The sequence below is a fragment of the Eschscholzia californica genome, unplaced genomic scaffold (genome assembly GCF_041429995.1).
Source record: "Eschscholzia californica isolate CP2 unplaced genomic scaffold, dmEscCali1.0.p SCAF_5, whole genome shotgun sequence".
Classification (NCBI taxonomy): Eukaryota; Viridiplantae; Streptophyta; class Magnoliopsida; order Ranunculales; family Papaveraceae; genus Eschscholzia; species Eschscholzia californica.
The window spans coordinates 44303530-44327563 of NW_028238472.1; the positions used below are offsets into that span (position 1 = coordinate 44303530).

The window sequence follows — 24034 nt, forward strand, 5'->3', positions numbered from 1 at the left end:
CCAAGAAAGTTCACGAGACGTATGTTGTCTGATTTCATAGCTATTACAGTTAATGCTCCAAGAGTGGGACATCCAGAGCTTTTATTTCCATGAGAAAGTCTTTTAGAGTGAGATATACCCGATTCGTATCGTCTCTAAAACAGTGATGCAGAATGGAACCTTTGTCAGTGTATGCATGGTGCACAAGGCAACAACCGCTCCGATAGAAGGATAAGGCCATGTGCACAAAGTTACAAATACTAAAACCTTGAGAATTATCTGTAATCTTGTATTCCATTCACAATGAAAATCATTGTGTTATTATTCGCAGTGAAGTAGATCTCACCAACTGAATCACATACATCTCGTGTTTTATGCGATTGTTTACTTCCATTACTGATCTTCTAGGTTTGCTTGTTATTCGTCACAACTCACAACAACAGAAATGCAGAGTTGCAGACCCATGCAAAGACGAGCCAATCCAAAGAAACAAATTTGATTATACACTCTAGCCCTAACTGTTTTTGGGGTAGACTATGAGGTCGGCTGAAGCCGACCTAGGTGCAGCCCTTGACTAACCATATTAGGTACCAAAATCTAGCGAAAGGAATGGGTCATAATTATTATGGAGAACCCACATGGCCCATCGATCTTTTATATATTTTTCCAGTATGGACTCAGTTTCAAGCATTTGTACATTTTATTCCAAACACAAGCTTGACCTAAGCTAACAAGGGGAATCAGTTCAGAGGAACACAAACTCACACAACCTTAAAAACAACTTAACATAATCCTCCAGATTAAACCATCTACATTTACAAACATCAGTATTCAAGTTTTTATGCATAGACAGACGACAATTAAGATTTTACCTCTTCCTTTATGTTACCAAAAGTCCAGCCCAGGAACTAAGATCAATCTGAACAGTACTTCAAAGTATTTTAACATCAGTCTCTGCTGGACTAGATTCGTTTTCTGCTGGCTCGGACGATGATGGTTGGTCCTCTGCATTTGAACTAGATCCAGCAATGGGCTTCTTGAATTGGACAAGGATCATAGTCATATTATCACACCCTTCACCACCAACTGTTGATGGCGCTAAGCACCTGTCAAGTACTTTCTCGCAGACAACCGAGAGTTTGGATTCCTGCATGTATTCATGGCACAATAATGTTCAATAAAGTAGTTTGTAAACCTTCAAAATACTGACTCCACATGGTTGGGAATACCCTTGAGAAGCGATCTGGCCAGGGCCAAAGTCATTTACGAGCTTCCATTCCCACATATTTCAGCAACTGAACTGAAACCCCACTAAGAGTACAACTAGAAATGTTAGCACTATCACCAGCTCCAGATGCTTTGACATCCATAACAACACCCAATTGTCTGTTGGTCTTAGTTGAAGATACATGTCAACACTTTCAGGCTTGAGTTAAGCCTATGTAAACTGTACAAACCTATACGAACTATGTGCAAGTGCAACCTTATGGACTATTTGAGAACTTGTGCAAACTTTACTCCGTGCAAAAATTTACATAGGGGAGCTGGAAATACATAGTTGAATTGCCTTGGCGAACATGGTCGACTGTGTATCCTATATACATCATATTGTCCAACTTTGAATAGTCATAACCAACTTACAGTGTTTAATTGTTCATGAATGAAATCTACAAGCTGCTGGCTAGACATGCAATCCCTGAAAATCACAGTATGTCTCTCATCAATATTTGACAATGAAGAGTTCTATCTAAAATGACGGGAAGATTCATAAATTTCAGAAGCTATACTTCAGAAAATATTCCAAAGAGATGCATCACATTGCCCTGTACAAGTGTACAGATTATATATTCAACAAGATTGTTAAATTTCAAGTTCTTAACTAAAATCTTCTCGGTACAAGATTTAATTCGACATAAGTTCATCTAAGAGAAGTGTCACTGAGGCTCACAAACTAGTTTGACTTTTGAATACGTACTGTTGCTTATTAAGATCAGTGACAGACCGCAGGTGCACTGTAATCACGAAAATCTTATGAGATGAGGTTGTAATAGTCCATCCAAAGGTTTTGTAGCTCTGACGAAAATTTTCTTCCAAGTAAGTTCTGTATAACATGTACTGCTCTATTTGTTACTTATTTTGGCCTCCAAATGGATTCAAGATTACATTCGACAGGTGTCATGAGTCATGAACTCACAAAGACATTTGTTTTATGTACCTCATCATCATCATAATCATCAATGTCTAATACTATCAAGAACTAATACAGATACTGGATGGACAAAAAGCCAGTACTCTGAAGAACAAATACAGACCATGAATAAACAAGAACTGGTGAACTTGCTTATTTTGGTTGACACTAGCACTTCTCGAGTGTAAGCTAAATTTAACTGCAGACGGCAAACTAACTCCAGCTACTCAAAAGTTTTTAGATGCAGTAAGGCACATTTTCAAGCCACAAGGCTCAACTTAATACGGGCATTCAATTTGTTAATAAAATAACCATGTAACCAAAAAGGAACCAATAGAAGACTGACCAGATTCCGTCGCAAGCAAGCACAATGAAGTCATCATCGTCACAAAGGTCAACCTAAAAAGCAGAGGAATCGCAAGCATAAGAAAAGAATTCTGCAATTATATCTTATATCTTTTATCTTTTATAATAGAAAAAGTAAGTACGAAGAGCTTCCTCTTGATATTCTCGAGAACATGTCAATTTTTATTGACCATATTGCACCGTATGCATTGGCTTAAGTACGAAAGCAAATGCTGGCACATAAGGAAATTGTAGATAACATAGAGCACTGATCAGATAGATTTTCACAATAAATAGAAGGTTAAGTCTTTTATAACAAAGTTTTCTTAAAGATTGGCCATAGGTCCTCTTAGCAATGTCATGATCCACCCCTATCATTTTGTTGTCTGCACGAGTAAAAATAAACTAAACGAGTATAAGATAGGAAACAGAACCAAGGTAGGACTTTTGGCCAAATGAAATGCGTCAAGCATTCAGGAAATTGGCCACACGGACAGTTTGAAGTTGAAACAAAAATGCACATAATTACACTAAAGACAAGTGCTTTACATAGTAACTAGGAATATTATTCGTAATATATGTGAACCTACAATAAGAGTTCCTCTATCTACATATTAGAGAATTTTTTTGTAAAGCATGTCTCTGTCTCCCTTTAGATCTTTCAGATTTTGATTGCTCTTTCTCTATACCTATTTCGAAGTTCAATTTATTGGATGTTCTTTAATGTTGTCGTTTTCCTCGTAAATTTTGGGCGAAAATGAAAAAGTCTATAAAACGTAGGAACTAAATCTTTCTCAATTCTATTAAGCAATATATAATTCATTGAAATATCGAGCTATGCAAGGAAGCTCAGTGAAATGGAAAAAACTACGGTCATTTTATGCAAATATGTTGACATTCAATACCATGATAGCACATAACCTGGAATTAGATTAGACATCTACTCTACTGAGTTAGGCACCTAATTTACTGAGTAGAACTCCTAGTCATAAATTGAATCACATGCACGAAAAGAACAAAAAGAGAATATGAGTTCTGCCGGCATCTTAAGGAACAAGAATTTGAAACTCTTCTACTCTTAACCCACGGTATTGGTGAACTTCTAATGCTATCTGCAAGAAGATATTATAGAAGAAAAACTGAGGATAAAAGGAGCCTTTCATGGCAAAACCTTGCAATGACATAACAACTGAACAAGGTGGCAACAACTGTAGCGGAGCAGGCTTTTCGAAAAAAAATGGATTCCTACCAACTCTCGGGTTTTATTTGTTGGTCAATGCGGCTGATCTAAATTCTAGTACTTGGCTCCCTTAGGAGCTAAGGTTCTTATCTTCCCAACATAAGTCCATTACGTTAACTCAGGTAGGAGGATTATAGATGTCATCTTTACTGCAACTTCAAAAATAAGTTTAAGATAAAGTTGAACGACGCCGAGAGCGGTGAAGAACATTCGGTTACAAGGATAACATTGGAACCATAAGAGGATTAGTCTCTCGGAGTCTTCTTCATCCGTTCTTTCGAGCACTTAGAAAGAATGGAATAGTAGAACTTGTGGAGAGAAAACGTCTATTATGCTTATATAAAACGGTTTGACCTATCTCTTGGTTGTCAGAAAGAATATTTACCGAGGATATGGTTATAATATGGGGTAGGGGACTCCAGTCATTTTGTAGGTATTGTGTTTCTTCAGAACTAGTAACACCACGTAATATATTAGCCTTTAAAAGCGAGATGAATATGTACAGGAAATCGTTGATTTATCCTCTGTAGTATTCATATGTGCCAGATAATTCAGTTAGCCTGACTTCAGTCAAGGATATCTCTTTGCAAGAACCAAATTAGTGCAGATAATACAACATACATACAGCGTTTATGTCTGGATTAGCAGTTATTATTTGCTTTTCTGCAGGCAAAAACTTGTTCTGCTTGAACTCCATATCTCCTGTAAGAAAGACAATCATAAACATGTTACTGTAGGACAATTCTTTTTACCTTATTCTGAATCTATGCAGAGATAGAACAAAATCCATTGGAGCATTATAGAGAATACCAATAGCTCTTGCTAGATTTAAACTTCCATTAACACGTCCTGCATGTATGAAACCTCCAGCTTTTTGGATCCTATCTTTCTCAACCTCAAGCTCAGGCTTGTGATCTCTAGACAAATTGTATGCCTACACAAAAGAGACCTCATTTGTGTAAGTTAAAATCTAACTCACAGTAACCAATCTTTCTTCGGGATCACCTCAATCTGGTAACAGACGTATGTGTCCAGTTTTAGATCATAACTAGACCACCTAAGGGAATGGAACGATTCCAAACTGCTCTAATGAATATTACTATTTGAAATATTGAAGTTTCTTGTGTTGAGGATATGTTACCTGACCCTTCCTGGATATTACACATCGAGAATCACCAGCATTAGCAACTACAAGTTGCTGATTCCTCATCACAGCAACGCAAGCAGTGCATCCAGAAGTTGGACCAGAGAAATCCGAATGGGGCCCCTGTTTGTGATACGTAACTAATATAAGCCAAGAATGTAAATATTCAAAAAGGTTCTACAAAATATCTAAAAATATAGATTCATGCTTCTACATGAATGTTCGTATAGTATTTAGCAATGAATTAATTATCGTGTAGTACCCACGTAAAACAGTTGCTGAGCTCGTTATTTTTGTGCTTGTTTCATTCGAGAGGTCCTATCGCAGAAAGATGCATATACATATATCGTATTCAATCGTTCTTGTTACTACTTATCAGTTATCACTTTAATCTAAATAAAATGTTTTTATTGTCGAGGCTGCTATTACTAGTTTGTGCGCCATCCAACCAACTCCATGAAGAACGTCACGATGGTGAATATTTTCACCAACTTGACCAAAAATAACAAACTAAAAGAAACTGATATACTATGTGATATGTTCTATTACAAGAGAAAACAGATACGGGCACAGCTTGACAAGAGACGACAGCAATTTTGAAGAAACTTGACTGATAATGAAGATAACTACCATAAAAGATTGACCGGAATTTTTGCGGGGACGCAGCCAGGAACAGGACAAAGAAAAGGAACCCATACTCCCAGTTAGAAAAGCAACCATACTCATTGTCTTTCGCATTTCTCCTTTTCCTATTTTCCGTTTTTCTTAGAGGGTGGGCAACCACGCTCCTTCGAATAGTAATGACACATGAATTTGATCTAAGTGCCCATCATATACCACAAGCAACAGACGAATCTCTCAAATATTTCCGTACACTGATATGGAAAGTTAATACCTTCACGAAAACTGGAGAGAAGAACTGACAAAAAATAGACTTCATGAAAATGTAAGGGTTGAACCTGGCTGTGCCGCCTATGATGCGGAAGATGAAGATCTAACACAGACAAATTCAAGTTTTGTACCAAGAAGAAATTGATACATTAATACTGTGATTGTTTTCCATTACAAGAGAAAGCCAGAACGAATAGAATTACCTTACATGCTAAAGAGGGAAAGAAAGATATAATTTTATCTAATTAAGGGGCAAATGTAAAAAAGGTTCCTCTTTACATCTTCCGCCCGCTCTTGAAATGATATACCTCCGAAAATTGAAAGTATTCACCTATCAAAACTAGCCTCTAATTGCCCTCAAAAGGTGCTCTTCTTTGTCGAGATCATCCACTCACATTCCTTAACTCTTCAAACGCGTAATCGACATTAAGGCCAGTTCCAAACATAGGAATATAAAGACGAAATATTTTGTTCACCATATTTTCACCACCAACGCGAAAAACAGATATTTAGATTATGGACTTCTTGAATCGTGTAATTTGCCATCTCTTGTAAAGCATCACTATCTTGACATTTTTTGAAAATTGGATCCTATACCAAATTAACCAAGACGCTCACTTTTGGGCAATCATCACAAGCTAAAAGTGTGATGAAATCTACCCGCACCCGTCATTTAAACATTCATGAAATATTTGTGGTAAGTTAAAATCAAGTAGCGGAGACATATTTTCTCCTACCAACTTAATTTAGGCTACAGATTCGCCTGTTAGTTTTATTACTGCAAATGGACCAGGCTACAAAAGCTCCATAATCCATTTATTCAAACAAGAAGGCTATGGAAGCTCCAATTATATAATCCAAGAGCTAACCAACTTTAATCTGATTTGATGTCAACCTTGTGGTCAAGCAAGTGTAAGTAAAGTCCATCAAAGCATACTTATAACTTTATTCTTGACTTCACTCGACCCTTATTCATCCATATACGTAGCTCTTTATATAGTTAACTTCACCCGAACTCCTAATCCTAAACTTACTCAAGCTCCTAAATTGTGCCTACCAAGCAACTGATTTACCGTAATACTACTTTTAGATACAAAATGAACCCAATAGGCAATCTATATTTATGAAGTCATAATCTAAGCAATTATTGTGGAAAGACAAGTACACCACTACACCAAAACCTAATAATGAGGGTCAAGGGATAAAAAAAACTAAAATGCACTAACTAGACAACCCACTTTAATGTTCTAATTTAAGCATATTTGTTAGGGTCAGGTGTGAAATGGTAGCAAGTAATGACGTGATTCTGGTGAAAGAGGTAAAAAAGATAGTTAGTTAGTGACTAACTTATAATTCAATGGAGAGCGTCGTCTTACACGAGGTCAGCAACACAGCATATAACAGATGACCCTGGCTTATGGAACTTTTACTGGAATAGAGACACATATGCTGCTACATCAACTGCCAAATATTACTTAAATAGGTCCACCATCTTCTAGATTCTGGATATTGAAAAATAATTGCTCTAACGTATATTGTAAGGAATGTATACATCATGGATGAAAATTAAGAGTTTCAACAGCTACAATACGTTGTTCACATGGAGGAAACCTACATTGTTGTTTAGAAGTTTGTGTAAATTTAACATAAGAAAGAAATTTACATCAAGTTGCTAAGATTTAGCTTTGTCACATATCCTAAGGGTAAATCTCCAAAAGATTTGAGCAAATAATGTCTGGAGCAAAGAAAAGATAAGCTGATTAGGCTTACCCATGAGAACATTCGGCTAAACAAACTTCTTTCTGATCAAAACAATACCTCTTCAAAAGCCCAATCATCAACTTGGTCATTAGCTTCACCTCTAGGAGACCAGATCAACCCTTCTATCATGCCAGTGAACTTGTTTATCTTGTCTCCAAATACAGACAACTCTCTCCAACCTCTCTGTCCACGCATCATCTCATCCATTCTGCTCAAATTAGTCAACATTTCTATTAAATAATAGAAGTTGAACAACATTAAACAAGACCATGCACTTTCATTCAAGTGATAAGTTCAATTTGAAACATAAATTAAGAACTAATGAAACCATGGACCCGAAAATGAAAAATGAATAAATAATTGGACTCCATGTAGATGGTAGATTCAACCATCTAAGTGGTGGAAGGTACAAGTGTAAAAAGAATTAAGATTACCTCATAAATGCTTTCTGAACAGAAGTGCCTAGATCTCCAGCTGAATAAGCCTCCTGCTTGAGTACCTGCTGATGAAGGTATTTGGCACAAAACTTCGCAACTACTTTACCTGTAAATGCACATAATTTTGGTGCATAGGTAACCTTGTCATAGATATTATCATTTAAAAGGTGCCACAAGGAAATAATAATTAGTAATTACAAAAGGAACTAAACACAGTTAATCATCAAGCAGTTGCTAATAAACATTGTTTATTAATAAAAATTTTAAACCAACAAGGTCAAATCATGCAGCGACTTAAGAGATCAAAGGCTAACTTAAGCAAAAAGTAACTCCACTGCTAGTCAGAATTTAAATCCCTATCGCTCCTTGTGAAGAATGAAGAAATTACATTGTTTATTAATAAAATTTTAAACCAACAAGGTCAAATCATGCAGCGACTTAAGAGATCAAAGGCTAACTTAAGCAAAAAAGTAACTCCACTGCTAGTCAGAATTTAAATCCCTATCGCTCCTTGTGAAGAATGAAGAAATTGAAGCTTCAGGAAGTGCGTATGAGTTACATTCTCCGCGGGATAGAAGACTACATGCTGTCTGTGTGATTAAACTATTTGCACTGGAAAGTGCAAGAAACCCCAATAAAATATTCAGTTAATTACTACGAAAGCAGCAGCAAATAGGTACCTGTTCCCTGTTTGACTAGCCTCTATTTCAGATACATGTTAGAATTGTTCCTCAGTTGGATTCTATAGTGGTTAAGATGCATTTCAAACTTAACTTCGTCACATTTACCCAGGTATGTGGTTTAGTTAACCTCGGTCTCAAATATAGCTCATCTGGTAGAGGGCACTATTACGTGGTAGTATGGTACACTACTTTTACCAATACGCAGTACATTACGATGCATCTAGTCGAAATCACGATTCACTTAAAGAATCTTTTTATGAATAGTTAATCAGAAAGTCGTACTGAGACTCAAGTCACTCGACCACTCGACTCCCAAATCCCTAAGACTTTTTTTTATCTAAAAATATAATATACAATGTAAAGTTAGTAAGATTGTTCTAAGCATGTGCACTTTCATTCATCATGATGATCTCTATCCTTCCATTTTATTTGATTCTATTTGATGCATTAGATGCTCACGGTAAATAATTCTGATTAAGAACTTAAGTAACTCGTTATCATTTATCCAGTTGTTTTTATTATATCCTTGAAAACTGAAGTACACATTCAATATTGAATGCACATTTTTCAAAGTGTGCCTCAAAGAGAAAACATGAAAGGTTTGGTGGAGAAATGATATTGGTAAAGTGATAAATGGTAGTTTCCGGAGTGGGAAATCAAGTGAAAAAAAAACATATAGCATTACTCTCTATTTCGTAGAACATGAATAAATGAAATCCTAGGATGACCACATCTGAGGATCACACCTTCAAAAGTGAAGAAAATAAAACAAGCTAGGTTTTCATTGTCGTAATTGCTGGAGGTGAACTGTGGGATCCGACTTGAATAACAATGTTTGTGACGCAGTTTAGTAAGATGTCATAGGATTTTTCCTCAAATAGGTCTCAGTGGTCATGTGGGAACCAATCAAACTCTGTAAACTAAGACTTTGCAAATTTAGGATTTTGACATCAGAGCCCGGGACACTATAATGCTGGACACAAATTCACAGATCCTGGCGTGAACACGTATGATCAAGCTTAATAAGGAGGCTTCAAACGTGACGATAGCTTCTAATTTTTCAACTACAACCTAGCCTTCAGCAAAATAGAAAAAAAGTGATGGGTCAGCTGGATCCAATCTCACAAGTAATTAAAACGTTTTAATTGCCACCACAGGGTACGGTCGTTAACTTATAGCATTGGTATCTTATTTAAGACTCACTTACCAGATCTTCTTATACAGTTATGCTAATACTTGCAAGTTGCAGTGTTATCAGTAATTAAGGTAAAGGTTTCCCTTCTCGACTTCATAGTTTACACCAGCACCCCAACCATTAGATCAGCAGGCATATACAGCATCCCGAACACAATGCACAATATCTGCGAAGGCTCATAACACCTTGTTCGAGATAAACTACTTAACGCTATGACGTGGGTCTAAAATGGATTAGAACTTAGAAGCAATGCATAACTATGGATGCGCAATGCCTTGTAACGACTAACGTAGATAGTAGTCGATTTCTCAAAAAAAAAAAAAACTATGGATGCACAATATGTGATACTATAAGTGAATGGAAAACAAGGTTCCTACTTGGACGACGTCAAAGACAGCAACTTCAGTAGCAAAATCCATCATGTAAAAAGATAAAGGCGCAACAAGCCAGAAATGGAAATACATGGCAAACTGAAGAGAAACATTTAGAATGTAAATTCTGACTCAGGCTATTAAACATTTCAGTAAGATCTGCATGTTAAAGTTTTCCTAAATTGCAAGAATTTGTTTCCTAATCTGAGTTCTTACCTCCATGCCCATCATAAACACCAAAGAACGATGTCGAATTGTCCAAATCAGGAAATGCTGCATGCTGTACGGGTCACAGAGTATATAATAAACCTATTATAAATGATAATTCTACTATGACATTAATGACGAAATAATCAATTCTTGCAGAGTACTTACAGCATCTTCCATACTAGCACGCCACCCTTGCATGGAGGACAACCCATACCTAAGCTTGTCATTTTCTCCGTCTTCAGAAAACTTTTCAGTTTTGGGGGCACTCAGATATATCCCCATTTTTTACCTATCTACTTTTTGTAAAACTATCAGATATAAGCAATTGAAATTTGATTTGTATGAAGAAAATTTAGAGTTATCAACAAGTAAGTTAGTTCTCCAAATACCTAGAACTGTTTGGGGAGATACCTAAAGTCCAATTTGAACACTAATTTTCACTCCAGAAGATCAAATCCAGATCAATAAACACAATCTCAGTGAAGATGAATGAAAATATACCTATTCAGAGATACAGATCAAATCCCTACAAACAAATCACACCAATACCAAAATCAAAATCAAAATCAAAATCAACATAAATAAATCATAAAAGAGCCTTTATCAGAAAAGGTAACAGAAAAGAGAAAAGAAATCAAACACAAATATAAACTAGAAAATGATAAAAGTAACAAGAGAAATTGTTAATTACCAAAGATTTGCAAAGAGATGAAGTAGAAAGAGAAAAAATTGTTAGGGTTAGGTCATAGTGAGGGTCCAGGCCTCCAGGGTGTGGTAGTTGTTGAGTTTAGAAGACCTAAAATGAGACAAGTTAACCAACTGGATGGAATAAGAATAAGATCTCAAATATCTAATAAGGATGGAAATCCAGATTTGGAAAGACTGAGAATTAAGAGAGAGAGTTTGGGAGAGACTGAAGAGAGAGAGAGAGAGAGAGAGAGAGAGAGAGAGAGAGAGATTATATTAATGATTGTTCAGTAATTTGAGTTGCTGTGTGCTGCCTAAAAGTAAACCTACCTGGGAAAGTTTTAATTCTGTTTCCGGAATTGGTAAAGTAAAATAGTACTAGTAGTTCTGAATCTATTTCATTCAATGACACCACCTATGCCCAATGGTGCCAATTGTAACCTAAGTAACTCTCCTTTGAGGCCTACTAGGTGCATCTATTTAAGAAGTCAATGGATTGATTAGGGCTAACACATGTCAGAAATCCACAGTGTTCACTACCAAAATTTTGACAAAATTTACAAAGAGGTGGATCCCAAAGAACTCTGTCACCAGAGCCCCATAACGAGAGGTCGATACAAGTCTATTAGGCACCTTGAGTTTTGTCATGACTTAAAGACTTAGGACGTTCGTGCCCACCTCTCACAATAGGGTTTTGATAGCAATGTCTTTCGGATCCACCTCCCTCATGGTTTTGATGAGAGTTTGTCTATATACATTATTGGTTAATCTGTTGATTTCTTGGCTCGGTCAAAGTTGACCAATATTTAATTCAACATTTGCAATTTGGGACACAATGTAACTGTAAGGTGACATCCATATTTTGGGGTACCTTATTAAATAACCCCAATCTCACTTGGTAATCTGAGGGACCCAACATTACGTAGATATCGGATCACAATGAACCTCGTTGATTGGTGAAATCAAAATCCTCGAGTAAATCCGTGTTGTATGTGCTACTCTCTGAACCTCGAAGACTCTACTAATGCAGACGCTTGCAACTTAACTGTCTTCTACTGAACATTCAAACAACCACGATCGAGATGGACTTGCTCAATGTATTAGAGCACACCAGACACATGGATTATGAGCCAGACTCTGAAGATAGAGATTCGTCTCTCACTAGATGATCATCCTTTTGTGTCATGGTCTCAGACGGTTACCATGAGTCACGTGAATTTGTATAATCCATACACAACACTACGCGACTCTTCCCTAGTTAGTCATATGTAATTACGAATAATGTGAAACAGATTACTTACAATGCACGATAGGTCATAAATTCCAGTTGGGACTTACGAGAACTTAGGCTAAGAACAAAACCTTATACCACAGTTTTGGTGCTAATTGGTGACCATGTCTGCAGCTCATTGGAGGTAGGTTCACCGCACATCGTAATACCCACGTGTGATCGGTGCGTACGTGTTGGAAACCAAACTCTGTCTCATGTTTCTTAGGCTACAACCTTGATTTGCGGATAAAATCATAAAAATACTAACACGAGTATGCCTACAAATATATAAAGAATTAAAGATGAACCAACTACTTTAGACTTCTCTCAACAAAAAAAAAAACTACTTTAGACTTCAAAAGTTAAAAGATAAATACTTCAACCTTGAGTAATTAATTGGAGTGATTAAAAGCTAAGTATTTATCCCTTTGACATTGTTTAATTCTGAGAGATGATGTAGTTCATCTGCACTTCCGTTTTCGATCATTATTCATCAATGTCTCGTTTTGATGTGAGAATAGTTGTAACTTACATACTTTGCCCGCAGATCTCGTTACACCAAAATTTTATCTTTGTTCAAACAATTGCTACAACTAAAAAGCTACTCGAAAAATGACTTGCTATATATATATATATATATATAATATATATTATGAGAAAATTGTAGCATACTACTCAATATCCAGCCAATAGACTAATATAGGTATATATGGACTAGTTACATACAAATATTTATATTATACATGATTAAAATTTAGTAAACGAAGTGATTAAAAGAAGAAAAAGATACATGACAAAAAGAGCCAAAGACTGATTTTCCCCCAACTGTTGGATGAGATCATGAAAGAGGAGTGTTTTGCTAACGAAGACGCAGCACTACGCTTCTTAGGCCGTCGAACCTTATAACCTGCACCACCATAACCTCCTCTCCCTTTCTTTTTTCTTGCTAGCAACTCCATGTCGATATCCTTCCTTCTACCATCTTTTTCATTGTTTAGCCAGAATTTTGTTCTCTCACTTAAACCTGGAAAGATGAAAAAAACACAATTACTTACTAGCAGGGGGGAAACTTTTGCTTGTATCAATATCACTTATATGGTTTGAACTAGGTTTTCTTAGTGACTCTACTCTATATAGTACAATTCAAGACAATGAACTTTGAATTAGAGCACATACCTTCATGGAGTTGATTTTTTTGTAACATGTGTTTGGGAAGTTCAAGTGTTTCTTCGTGATGGTAAATCGAACTTGAAGGAACTCCAGTACAACATAAAATGATGAAAAAGAAGAAGAGCACAAACAAAGTTACCTTCATTATATCTTTTATAGTGATATCTTCAATGGAAAAAAAAAATTATGTTTAAGTTATGACTCTAACTGGCTATATCAACTCTCGTACACACAAACATACATACCCCTATATATATTACCCCTATATATATTAGGGAGAGAGAGAGAGGATCAAAGATTTGAAGAAAATTAAACTATAAAGATTGAAGACAAAATTAAAAGTAAATACCGTAAGTTGACAACTAGTTCTATTGCAAGGCTATCAAGATATAGAGAGGGAGATGAAACGTTTTCCTTCATAGTTGGAAGTGTATCTTCTATATTGGTTGGTCTATAGGATCTTGATTTTCGTTGGTCTTTAGGACATATAGGTTGCTCCGAATTACCGTAAGTTGACAACTAGTTCTATTGCAAGGCTATAATGGAACCAAATGATGAAGAATTCTTGGCTCAATTAGCTTCATTATCAACAGAAGAGCCAGAAATCCAAGTAATCCAGGGTACTAGAGAAGAAGTAGAGACGTTTGACTATAAACGTCACTGTGTCATCAAGGTTCTAACTTACAAGACAATATCACTGGATCTACTATACAAAAGACTCAAAGGTATTTGGAATCTACCCTTCCCATATGAGTTTAGTGATATAACTGCCAACACTTTTCTTGCTAAATTTGGCACTACTGGAGAGGTTGAGTATGTAACATCAAAAGCACCATGGATTATCAAAGATGACATTTTCTTGGTGGAACGATGCTGTCTGGAGAAGTCCCCACTAGAACATGATTTTGCGAAGGCATGGTTTACGGTTCAATTTCACGACCTGCCCTACCACTTGTTGAATGCAAAAACAATTAACTTGCTAGCACAAGGATTAGGGAATTATGTACAAGCAACACTAGCTGAAGCATCCAAATGGAAATCATATGGTCGGGCAAAAATCGAGGTATCTATTGCACAACCCCTACCTCAATCGGTATACTTACAAATTGTTGGTGGTGCCACTAAGAAAGTATCATTAAGGTTCGAGAAGCTAGGTAGGTTCTGTATGTTCTGTGGATTTTTAGGTCATTCGATGGGTTTCTGTCAACGGAGGCTGAAACTGTTGGACTTATTGGAGGAAACTACTTCGACGACAAGAAAAGAGGCAATCACGATCAAGGCAAATGCGAAGTACCCGGAATTTTTCAAAGTTCCACAAGTCTGGGAGTTGACGGCAAGAAAGAACAGAGATAGAGAGCTTGAGAATCAGAAATGGCAAGATTCCGACCTGCCGGAGGAGGCGACGTCGACGGAGCAGTACGATGGTAACGGTTCAGTTTGTGGTAACGCTCAACATCAGGGGAACAGGTCAACAAACCGTTACGCTCAAAGTAAGGAAACAATTATGACTGAACCTCATGCTTCCTCTAGTGGGCCCATTAATGCATTTGAGGCGTTAAGGTTGGACAAAAACAAAAAGGTGGTCCACCCAACGCACATTAATGTGACCCCACAACGTGAATTTCCCCCACTATATCGAAAATTTAAACCCACTAATCAAGGCAGGCCAAACCAACTATTAACGGGTGAAAGTCCAGTACAAGGGGTAAATAGAGAAGAGGATCAGTCTGAACCATCAAAGGGGAATCTCAAAAGACTAGCAAGAGGCCAACCAGGGAGGGATAATCTACCCGCTAAAATCTTCAAAAACAATTCTCTAGATGTGAAAGAACATGACAGGGTCGTGGCGGCTGCTCCCAAAGAGCCGCAAGGCCAATGTTAGTTTTATCGTGGAATTGTCAAGGATTGGGGAACTCCTTGACTAACCATACTCTTCACCAGTTCCTCCGGTCAGTAAAACCAAATGTTTTATTTCTGGCTGAAACAAGATTACAAGCAAATGATCGGTTATTCAATCTTGACAGATTTCATCTTTACAACAAAGTTGTAGTCTCCTCTGTGGGTCGAAGTGGGGGAGTTGCGGTGCTCTGGACTAACGAAGTCAGCATGGAAATGGTGAGTCAGGACTCAAACCTGATTCATATGAAAATGTTGAATCAGGCAGGTGAACATTTTTGGGACTTGTTATGCATTTATGGGCCTCCTCGAAATGAAAATAGAAGGAATTTCTGGAATGAAATCCAGGAGACCCTCCTACATCTTCCTGTCCCATATTGTTGTGTGGGAGATCTAAACACAATTCGGTCGATGTCCGAAAAATTCGGTGGTACTAACTCTGCACCGTTCATGGACCAATTCAACACTTTTATGAGCAACTCAGGTCTGGTAGATTTGGGCTATAATGGACCAGCCTACACTTGGTCAAACAATAGAAGCAATGGGGCTTTGATTCGTGAAAGGCTAGACAGGGTTCTAGCATCAGTTAATTGGATGGACTGTTACCCTAATGCAGGTGTGTTTCACCTGCCTCGATACAATAGTGATCACTGTCCAATCTTATTAAAAACAGAAATACACGGCTCTTCCAGTCGGGTTGAAGGCAAATTTGAATCTTTTTGGACCAAACACCATGATTATAAAGAAAAGTTACACCATTTGTGGCAGCAAGATGATATGGATATGAGTTGTAGATTAAAAGGGGTCAAGGAAAACCTACGGCAATGGGGTAAGGATTGTTTCAGTAATCTGGACAGAAGAATCGCCACACTGAGATTCAGACTAAAAAATGTACAAGCTCAGCCTATCTCAGATTGGGCCCTACAACAAGAGTCTAAAATACAGGAAGACTTACTGAAGCTGGAGGAGTACCACAGAACGAGACTGGAGCAACGAACCAGACAGTTTTGGGCCTTAAACGGAGATAGAAATTCTAAGGCTTTCCATGTTGCAGTCTCTAATAGAAGAAGAAAGAACCATATTCAATATCTTGTCCAAACTGACGGTTCGAGGATTACAACCGAAACGGGTATTGCAGAGAACTTAGTCGCTCACTTTCAGAACTTGTTCACGGCGGAAGAGGTATGTTCTACCCCCCCTGAGGTGTTATTCCATTATAAGCAGTTTTCACCTAACAGCCTTCTATCCATTTCGATGAGTCCATCGGCCGAGGAAATTAAAGATGTGGTATTCAAAATGGGGGCCCTCAAGAGTCCGGGCCCAGATGGCCTACCATGTTATTTTTACCAAAATGGGTGGAATATAGTGGGACCGGAAATCATAAGGTTTATTCAAAATACGTTCCTGACTGGTTCGTTCCCCCCGGCAATTAATGAGACCAACCTGGTCCTTATCCCAAAAACTGATCACCCATCGAAGGCTGCTGACTATAGGCCAATCGCTTTGTGCAACACCCTTTATAAGTTCATCACAAAGATCATTGCAAATAGACTGAGGCCGCTCCTAGATTCCTGTGTTAGTTGGAATCAAAACGCTTTTGTACCAAATAGACAGATAATCGACAATATTATTATCGTTCAAGAATCCATGCACTCGATGAGATTATCTAAAGCCAAGGCGGGGGCATTCATGTTAAAGTTGGATATGGCTAAAGCTTACGACCGAGTCGATTGGGCCTTCCTAAAAATGGTGCTGGCAACAATCGGAATCTCAGGGAAACTTCTGGACTTAATCATGTGTTGTGTAACTACTCCAACTTTCAGTATATTGATTAATGGGAAGAAATATGGGAATTTTAGGTCGACTAGGGGTCTCAGACAAGGTTGTCCCCTATCGCCTTATTTATTCATTCTTGTATCACAAGCCTTATCTATACTTATTGAGCAGTTTGAAAGGGAATCGTTATTTGACGGATACAGAGTAAACAGAAAAGCGCCTCGAGTCTCCCATCTCCTATTTGCTGATGACTTAATTATCATGGGGGAGGCTACCGATAAAAACCTACAGGCGGTCAGATCAATCATTGAAGATTATTGCAGGTTTTCGGGCCAGGCGGTTAATTTCTCAAAATCTTCTCTATTCTTTAGTTCAGGGACGTCAACAGTAATAAAAAATCGATATGTTACGGAGTTACAAGCCCCACTGATGAATGATGCGGAGAAATACCTAGGCTCACTAATTCTTAAGCCAAAATCTCGTATTCAATCATTTAATTTCCTTGTCCAGAAATTCCGCACTAGACTTGCTAATTGGAAACGGAAATTTGTATCGCAAGCGGGTCGAACAACCCTTATCAAGGCTACCTTGAGCCCTATATGCACGTATTTCATGGGTTTATCTATACTACCTCAAGGAGTAATTAATCAACTCGAGAGGTTACAGCGGAATTTTTGGTGGAATCAAGATAAAGGAGAACATAAAATGCATTTTCTTCCGTGGGAACTCATTCAGAGTTCTAAACAGGTGGGTGGTCTGGGTATTAGGCCTTTGGCAAAAGTAAACCAGTCTTTAGTGGCTAAATTAGCCTGGCGACTGTTGGTCAATCCTACTTCTACATGGGCAAAAATCATTATTGCTAAGTATTACAGCACGAATACATTCTGGAATGAAAGGAAAAAAAAGAATGCATCTCCTTTGTGGTCTGCGTTAATGGAGGTGAAGGAGGACCTGCGTAAACAAAGTTGTTGGCAAGTGGGTGATGGATCCACACTGAAGATAACTGAAGACCCTTGGATACCCGAGTTACCGGGGTTCATCCCTCACTGTACCCACCCTTTACCTGCAAACATTTTTTGGGTGTCAGACATTATAGAGAGAGATCATATGGTATGGAAAGTGGATGTTTTGAATACTTATTTTGATGAAGCTACTAAAGCAGCAATTCAGAAAATTAATCTCTCTATACTTACTCCTTTAGATAGATTAATCTGGATTCCTACGGTCAGGGGGGAGTTTTCACCAAAATCTTTTTTCAAAGAGATTACACCAAACCAACAGAACCTAAGAACAGTTGTGGATTTCCCATGGTCAAAATTCTGGAATCTATCTTATGTGGAACCAAAAATTCTACATTTCATATGGAAGCTACTTAATCAAGGCCTACCTGTGCTAACCAGCATCTCCAGAGGGAACCGACATATATCAACAGTGTGTGTGCTTTGCAATCAAGAACCAGAATCCATTAGTCACCTATTTAGCGAGTGCCAAAAATTTAGAGATCTTTGGTCGCTGGCTCAAGTTCACGAACCCCTCACACGAGATGAAGAACCAGAAAAGTTGATCAGAGAACTAATCAATCAGAGCAAGATAAACCAGAAAAAGGTAAAGTTCTATATATACCTGCTTTGGTTTTATTGGAAGGAGAGGAACAACATACACTTTAATGGAGCTCATCTTCACCTCCCAAGTATCATCACCAAAACATTAAGAGCATGTATTAGCTTAGATGGAGAAGGAACAAACTCACCAAATGCACCAGATCGGTTATGGGCTCCTCCTCTTGCAGAGTGGGTTAAAGTAAACTTTGATGGAGCATGTGGGACTCATGGTGCGGCTATTGGAGTGGTTGTTAGGAATGAAAATGGTGATATTCTTTACCAAGAGGGAAGAACAATAAACCCTAATTCGTCCCTGGATAGTGAAGCTCGAGCCCTCTTATATGCGGCTGAAACAGTGGTGTCACTAGGGTTTCAAAAAGTGGTATTTGAAGGGGACTCAAGGGTTGTGATCCAAGCAACATCGGAGGGTGAGGAGACAACCCCGTGGAGGATCAACGACATTATTCTAGGGATTAAGGAACAGGTGGCAAAATTAGAAAGAAGTGAATTTCAGTGGGTCCCGCGGGAGGCAAACACTGCAGCCCATAACATGGCAATTTCTGCTTTACACCCTCCTTAGTTTTGTCAATTTCAATTTCATCCCTGGAATTTATGATTCTTGGATTTTGTCTTTTAACTTCATTGTTATCTCAGTTGCCTTATGGCTATAAATGAAGTTTCAATTCCAAAAAAAAAAAAAAAAAAAAAAAAAAGAAGACAAAATTAAAAGTGATTTTGATACATTTGTACTTTTTTCCTTGTAGATTTGAAAGGTGGTCGGTCGGTATGGAATAAAGAAATGAGTAACCAAATTGGAAGTAAAGTAAATATTCTTAGCTTTGATACATTAGTCTCCTTATGAATAATAGAAGTTCCACTGTGGATGGACTTTGTGACTTGTGAGGTCCATATATAGCAAGGGGACTAATAATGGTGGCAACTCAATCTAGTACACTTTTTTACTCCCACTTAGAGCATATCCAATGCAACGTCGCTCAAACACTCAAGATGACTAAGTAGGAAAGAAACAAGACAGAGATCCACTCTAAGTTTTGGAGTGTCTAATATAGTATCTCATTGGAAAATGTTTTTTTTTAATAAAGACTCTAAAAATCTAAAGTGACACTCTAGTTTTGGAGTTTCAATGTCCCATTGGAGATGTCGTGAGTTTAAGAGTTTTTCTTGAATGCCATATTGAAAAAGTCTTTCTATAGTAAAGTAGGAAAATAATAATATAGATATCCACTTTTCACAATTCACACCTATAATGTTTAGAGTTTTTCTTTATTGAGTGTTGCAATCTAGATGCTCTAAAGTCACCCATAAATTGTAATCCACATAAAAGACTGACAGACTCGTATATCTCGTGGCGTATTAGCATGACACAACCCGTCGCCTCCGGACGTGGTGCATCAGATATGCCTCTTAAGGGAGTCTCCATGTTCAGTGTTGGAAAGGCCCACTCCGCCACCGTTAAATTAGCTAACTCAATTCACTTATTCACTACAATAAATGAGTGGTTTAATACAAGCGAAATCTGTTCCTCGAGTGCTTTATACAAGATGTTCTCTTTTCTTCTTTTTGGTAGATGTGGTACTAAACAAAACTCACAACTTTAGTTTGAGCTAGTACTACCTTGCATTACATTCGTACCGAGTTTAAACCTCAACAACTGGTTCTATCAGAATCGAAATTAGACAATCATTAGTTTCAAATTCAAGAGTTGGAGGAGATGAATCCAACAAACCGGAGAACTCCTGATTTCCACGTCTTTACGTCCCACAAAACTGAGAAAAACGAACCTAGCTAAGGGTCTTGGGTCCGATTCCAACAAAATTTTGTGAACACACAACACTATAATCGTTATTCACCCTTTAGCTAAAAATTATTGCATTAAATCAATTACAATATCCATGATTCATCTGTGAATTGACTTCAAAAATCCCTTCTCTACTTGTTCATTTCATAAATTTCATTTGTTAAGATGCTGGGACATAACATATAGATGAAAACACCACGAATGATTTTCGGAATATCTAGAAGTGCTACTAGCCTTGTTCATGGTTGACTTGGAACAACTACTTTAGACAACTTTATCAAGAACTAGTGGATTAACAGAATGAAAGGAAATTATGAGAAAACAAAAAGCTGGTTGATAATATAATCATAAACAATAAAGTATTAGGGTACTGCTTTGCTAGTAAAGAGCATGCAGCACTGCGATTTCTAGGGCGTTGGAGATCGGCTCCCCCTCTTGATCCTCTCCTCCCTCCTCCCTCTCCTCTCTTCATTACATCGGTAGAGATATCGTTTTCATTTTCGTCCCTTAAATTTGCTCCACCTTTTACTCTTTCCTCATCAATTAGACCTACAAAGATACATCAAAAAACATTAAACAATGATCAATATCAAATAACACGACAAAGATATCCTTCTTTCCAAAATTTTGTTACAGAATACATACGACGAAGTTGTTTATCTTGTGCTAGAGTGATCGGTTTTGAAATATCGTATCGACGTTCACAACAACTTTTAGAAGTAGTGCTCAAAAGAGCATGACTGCATAATATGATGCAAATGGTGAAGAAAAAGTTCAGCAAACTTATCTTCATGAATTCCTAATTTTACCTAGGAAGATAGCTGAATTGATGGATGAGGTTTTGGAAGTGAGGTTTAGGGTTTGAACAACTTATATATATAGATAGATAGATGCATGAAGACCCAATGAAAAAAGAAACTGCTGAAAAAGAGAATGGGAAAACAAGAAACTGCATATTGAACTTTAGTTTAATCACTACTTTGGAAGTAAAAAGATGAATGGAATAAAAGCACCTTGGCTGGGCCAGTATTCTTTCTTGGGCAGCATAAACTCATAAATAAATCCGGTAAAGAGTTTTGGGAAAGAGAAAAAAGAAAGTATCTCATGGAAGAAAAAACAAGAATCTATTCCTTAGATTACCACGTGCGAGTGACGAGGCTCGTTATAGTTTCGTAGAGAATAATGCTAGGGAACAAATAAAACATGCAAAAGTTCAATATGACTTGCAGTGATTTGCAGTTCAGTAGATTAGATCATCGAAAACATGAATTACGCCAAGCCACATAAGAGTCCATCTGGTATTTCTTGTTCCCTAACATTTTCCTTCGTAAATTGGCAAAGAGGTTAATGAAGTTAAAATGGTAGGGAATCTATGTGGTGGGGAAAAAGGGGGACTTGGTCACAATACAAATTGCGACAATGAACAAGTAGACACCTCCTAGAAAATTCGAAATATGTTATCAAAGTGGGTGAATACAGTCTGAGTTTTGTTACATTTTTTTGGAATGTCCAGTCCGGGCAGATGAGGCGCCTCATCCCATATTCGTAATTGTTAATTTTTATATAAATTGCGCTCCACTGAAGGAAGCTTTGAACTTCCCATGGACTGATAGTTGTTATAGCAATCAGGGTTAATGTGAACAATACGAGTAATCCAAGACAAGCAATAGGAATAGTAAAGAACAATCAAGAACAGAACACAGAGATTTACGTGGTTCGGTTGGTGAGACTTACTCCAAGGCGACAACGACGCGATGATTTCCACTATGATAAGCAAACAAGTTTACACAAGAGATTCGTGAGATTGTGCTACTGATATCTCCTTAGGGTTTAGTTTATATAGCCACTAAATCCTAATCTCACCGCCTCACCGACTCTCTACAACCGACTCTCTTTCAACCGACATTATACACGAATAAACACTAATCACCGACATAAGCCTAGCTCCCGCATTCCAGCTATGTCTCGAAGTGCAGCTCTGCTTCACAGCCCTGCTTCGCATACCAGCTCTATCTCAGCAATCAGCTTCGTTAATGGGTCAGAAATTCGCCGCCGAGACGGTGGGTCGTAAACTGGGTTCAATACCAATCCATATTCGAGTCACTTCTAACAATAGTCAGGTTGCGGCTGAAAGAGGGGGAACCTATGGTTGCTTCTCCTGTCTGTGGATTTTGTATCGCTCACGTCAAAGGTATTTTTTGTTCAAATCAAACGAGATGTGAGTGCATACAACAAAAATGGTGAGTGCATTTAACATTTCCCAATATATGGGATTATGAAATCCCACCATCATGGTTTCTTCTCAGGAGATTTCTGTGGAGACATCTTATGTCAAGTTCTCCCCAACCAATGCCTTCATGAAAGAACTTGCGGCCAGTGAAGCCGTCCGTCATTTATATCAGTACTATTACACGTAATTTTTCGTTGCCGGCGAGAGTGTGGGTGTTGCCACATGTGTGACAACATCAGGCCCCCCCTCAAACAACAAATTTCTCAGCGAATCGGCCACTCCTAAAAACTAACTCATAAAATTTGAAAAGCCCGGCCATTAAAAGAAATGAACCTTAGCTTAGTTAGTGAGCATATATCTTGTTTCATAAGGTGCATAACAAACTAGAGGCCATGAGTTTAATACTCTCATCTTTTAGGTTTTTTAGGAGTACCAATGTAAGTGTGTTTATAGGATAAAAAATTAATACTTAATGTTTCCATTTTTTCAGTGTCCCGATCGAGAAATAGATTTATTGTTTACTACATAAAGTATTAAAAAGAAGATGTTATGTTTTATATCATCCTATAAGGCCCCAAATATAATTTCACACCGATCAAGTTCCGTATTCTCCAGGGTTGGATGTTGGACACTCTTACTCCCCAATCCCCATAACAAAAATCCTGGTTGTGTCGAATTTGAGTATTGTTTTGCAATTTTTTTATTAGAAGAATTAAGAACCAGTACAAATATACATTACTTACACATAAAAAAAAACATATTAGAAAAAGTTGAGAAACAAATAACAAATAAGCGAGAAAGAAAGATAAGTAGGAATCGAGAATATCGGTGTTTGGTAAGCGAAGGATGATCGTCTTGATCTAGCTGCAATAAATCGACCCCATCCTCCTCGAGCCCCTCCTCCACCCCCTCCCTTCTTGATATAGGTTGCAAATTTTCTGGTACCTATATGAGAGATCATTTCCGAAGATGGTGATTTCTCTCATTCTGAATTTTCAAAATGATCTCCATGTTCTTCATCAGCTGAAACTGTTGAAAGTTGAGATGATGATAATGAGGATAAAACTAAGACAATTAGTAGTAACCCACTATACATTTTTGTTGTCATCATATAATGTACTTTTGAGGTATTATAAGAAGT

At 37.6% G+C, this 24034-nt stretch overlaps 1 protein-coding gene and 1 long non-coding RNA gene across 11 annotated transcripts; both read right to left on the reverse strand.

Annotated features, from left to right (window-relative positions):
* Positions 1-660: 660 nt before the first annotated feature.
* Positions 661-11587, reverse strand: LOC147539552 (putative protein phosphatase 2C 60). Of its 10 annotated transcripts, none has more exons than XM_086638876.1 (13): positions 11462-11587; positions 11136-11240; positions 10834-10970; positions 10610-10737; positions 10451-10514; positions 7983-8091; positions 7606-7756; positions 4894-5019; positions 4563-4686; positions 4378-4454; positions 2514-2566; positions 1621-1675; positions 661-1126 (listed from the first exon to the last, which is right to left on the reverse strand). In XM_086638876.1, exons 4-13 carry the CDS (start codon positions 10724-10726, stop codon positions 911-913), a joined length of 1092 nt encoding a protein of 363 aa, XP_086495002.1. In that variant the 5' UTR covers positions 10727-10737; positions 10834-10970; positions 11136-11240; positions 11462-11587; the 3' UTR covers positions 661-910. The 10 variants fall into 10 exon arrangements, with proteins under 10 accessions (XP_086495002.1, XP_086495011.1, XP_086495004.1 ...); XM_086638885.1 differs by having other exon boundaries at positions 10946-10970; positions 11462-11576; XM_086638878.1 differs by having other exon boundaries at positions 10610-10733; positions 11462-11576.
* Positions 11588-20773: 9186 nt separating this feature from the next.
* LOC147539553 (uncharacterized) lies at positions 20774-21512 on the reverse strand. The gene is made up of 2 exons (XR_015224878.1): positions 21309-21512; positions 20774-21212 (listed from the first exon to the last, which is right to left on the reverse strand). It is a non-coding gene; the product is annotated as an uncharacterized LOC147539553 (long non-coding RNA).
* Positions 21513-24034: the final 2522 nt, after the last annotated feature.

Coding starts and splice junctions, on each gene's coding strand:
- LOC147539552 (XM_086638876.1), bottom strand. CDS start 10,726: ATGGGGATATATCTGAGTGCCCCCAAAACTGAAAAGTTTTCTGAAGAC. Junction 8,092..10,450: donor TGTTTATGATGGGCATGGAG/GTAAGAACTCAG, acceptor GTGCATTTACAG/GTAAAGTAGTTGCGAAGTTT. Junction 4,455..4,562: donor AAATCTAGCAAGAGCTATTG/GTATTCTCTATA, acceptor TCTTTCTTACAG/GAGATATGGAGTTCAAGCAG.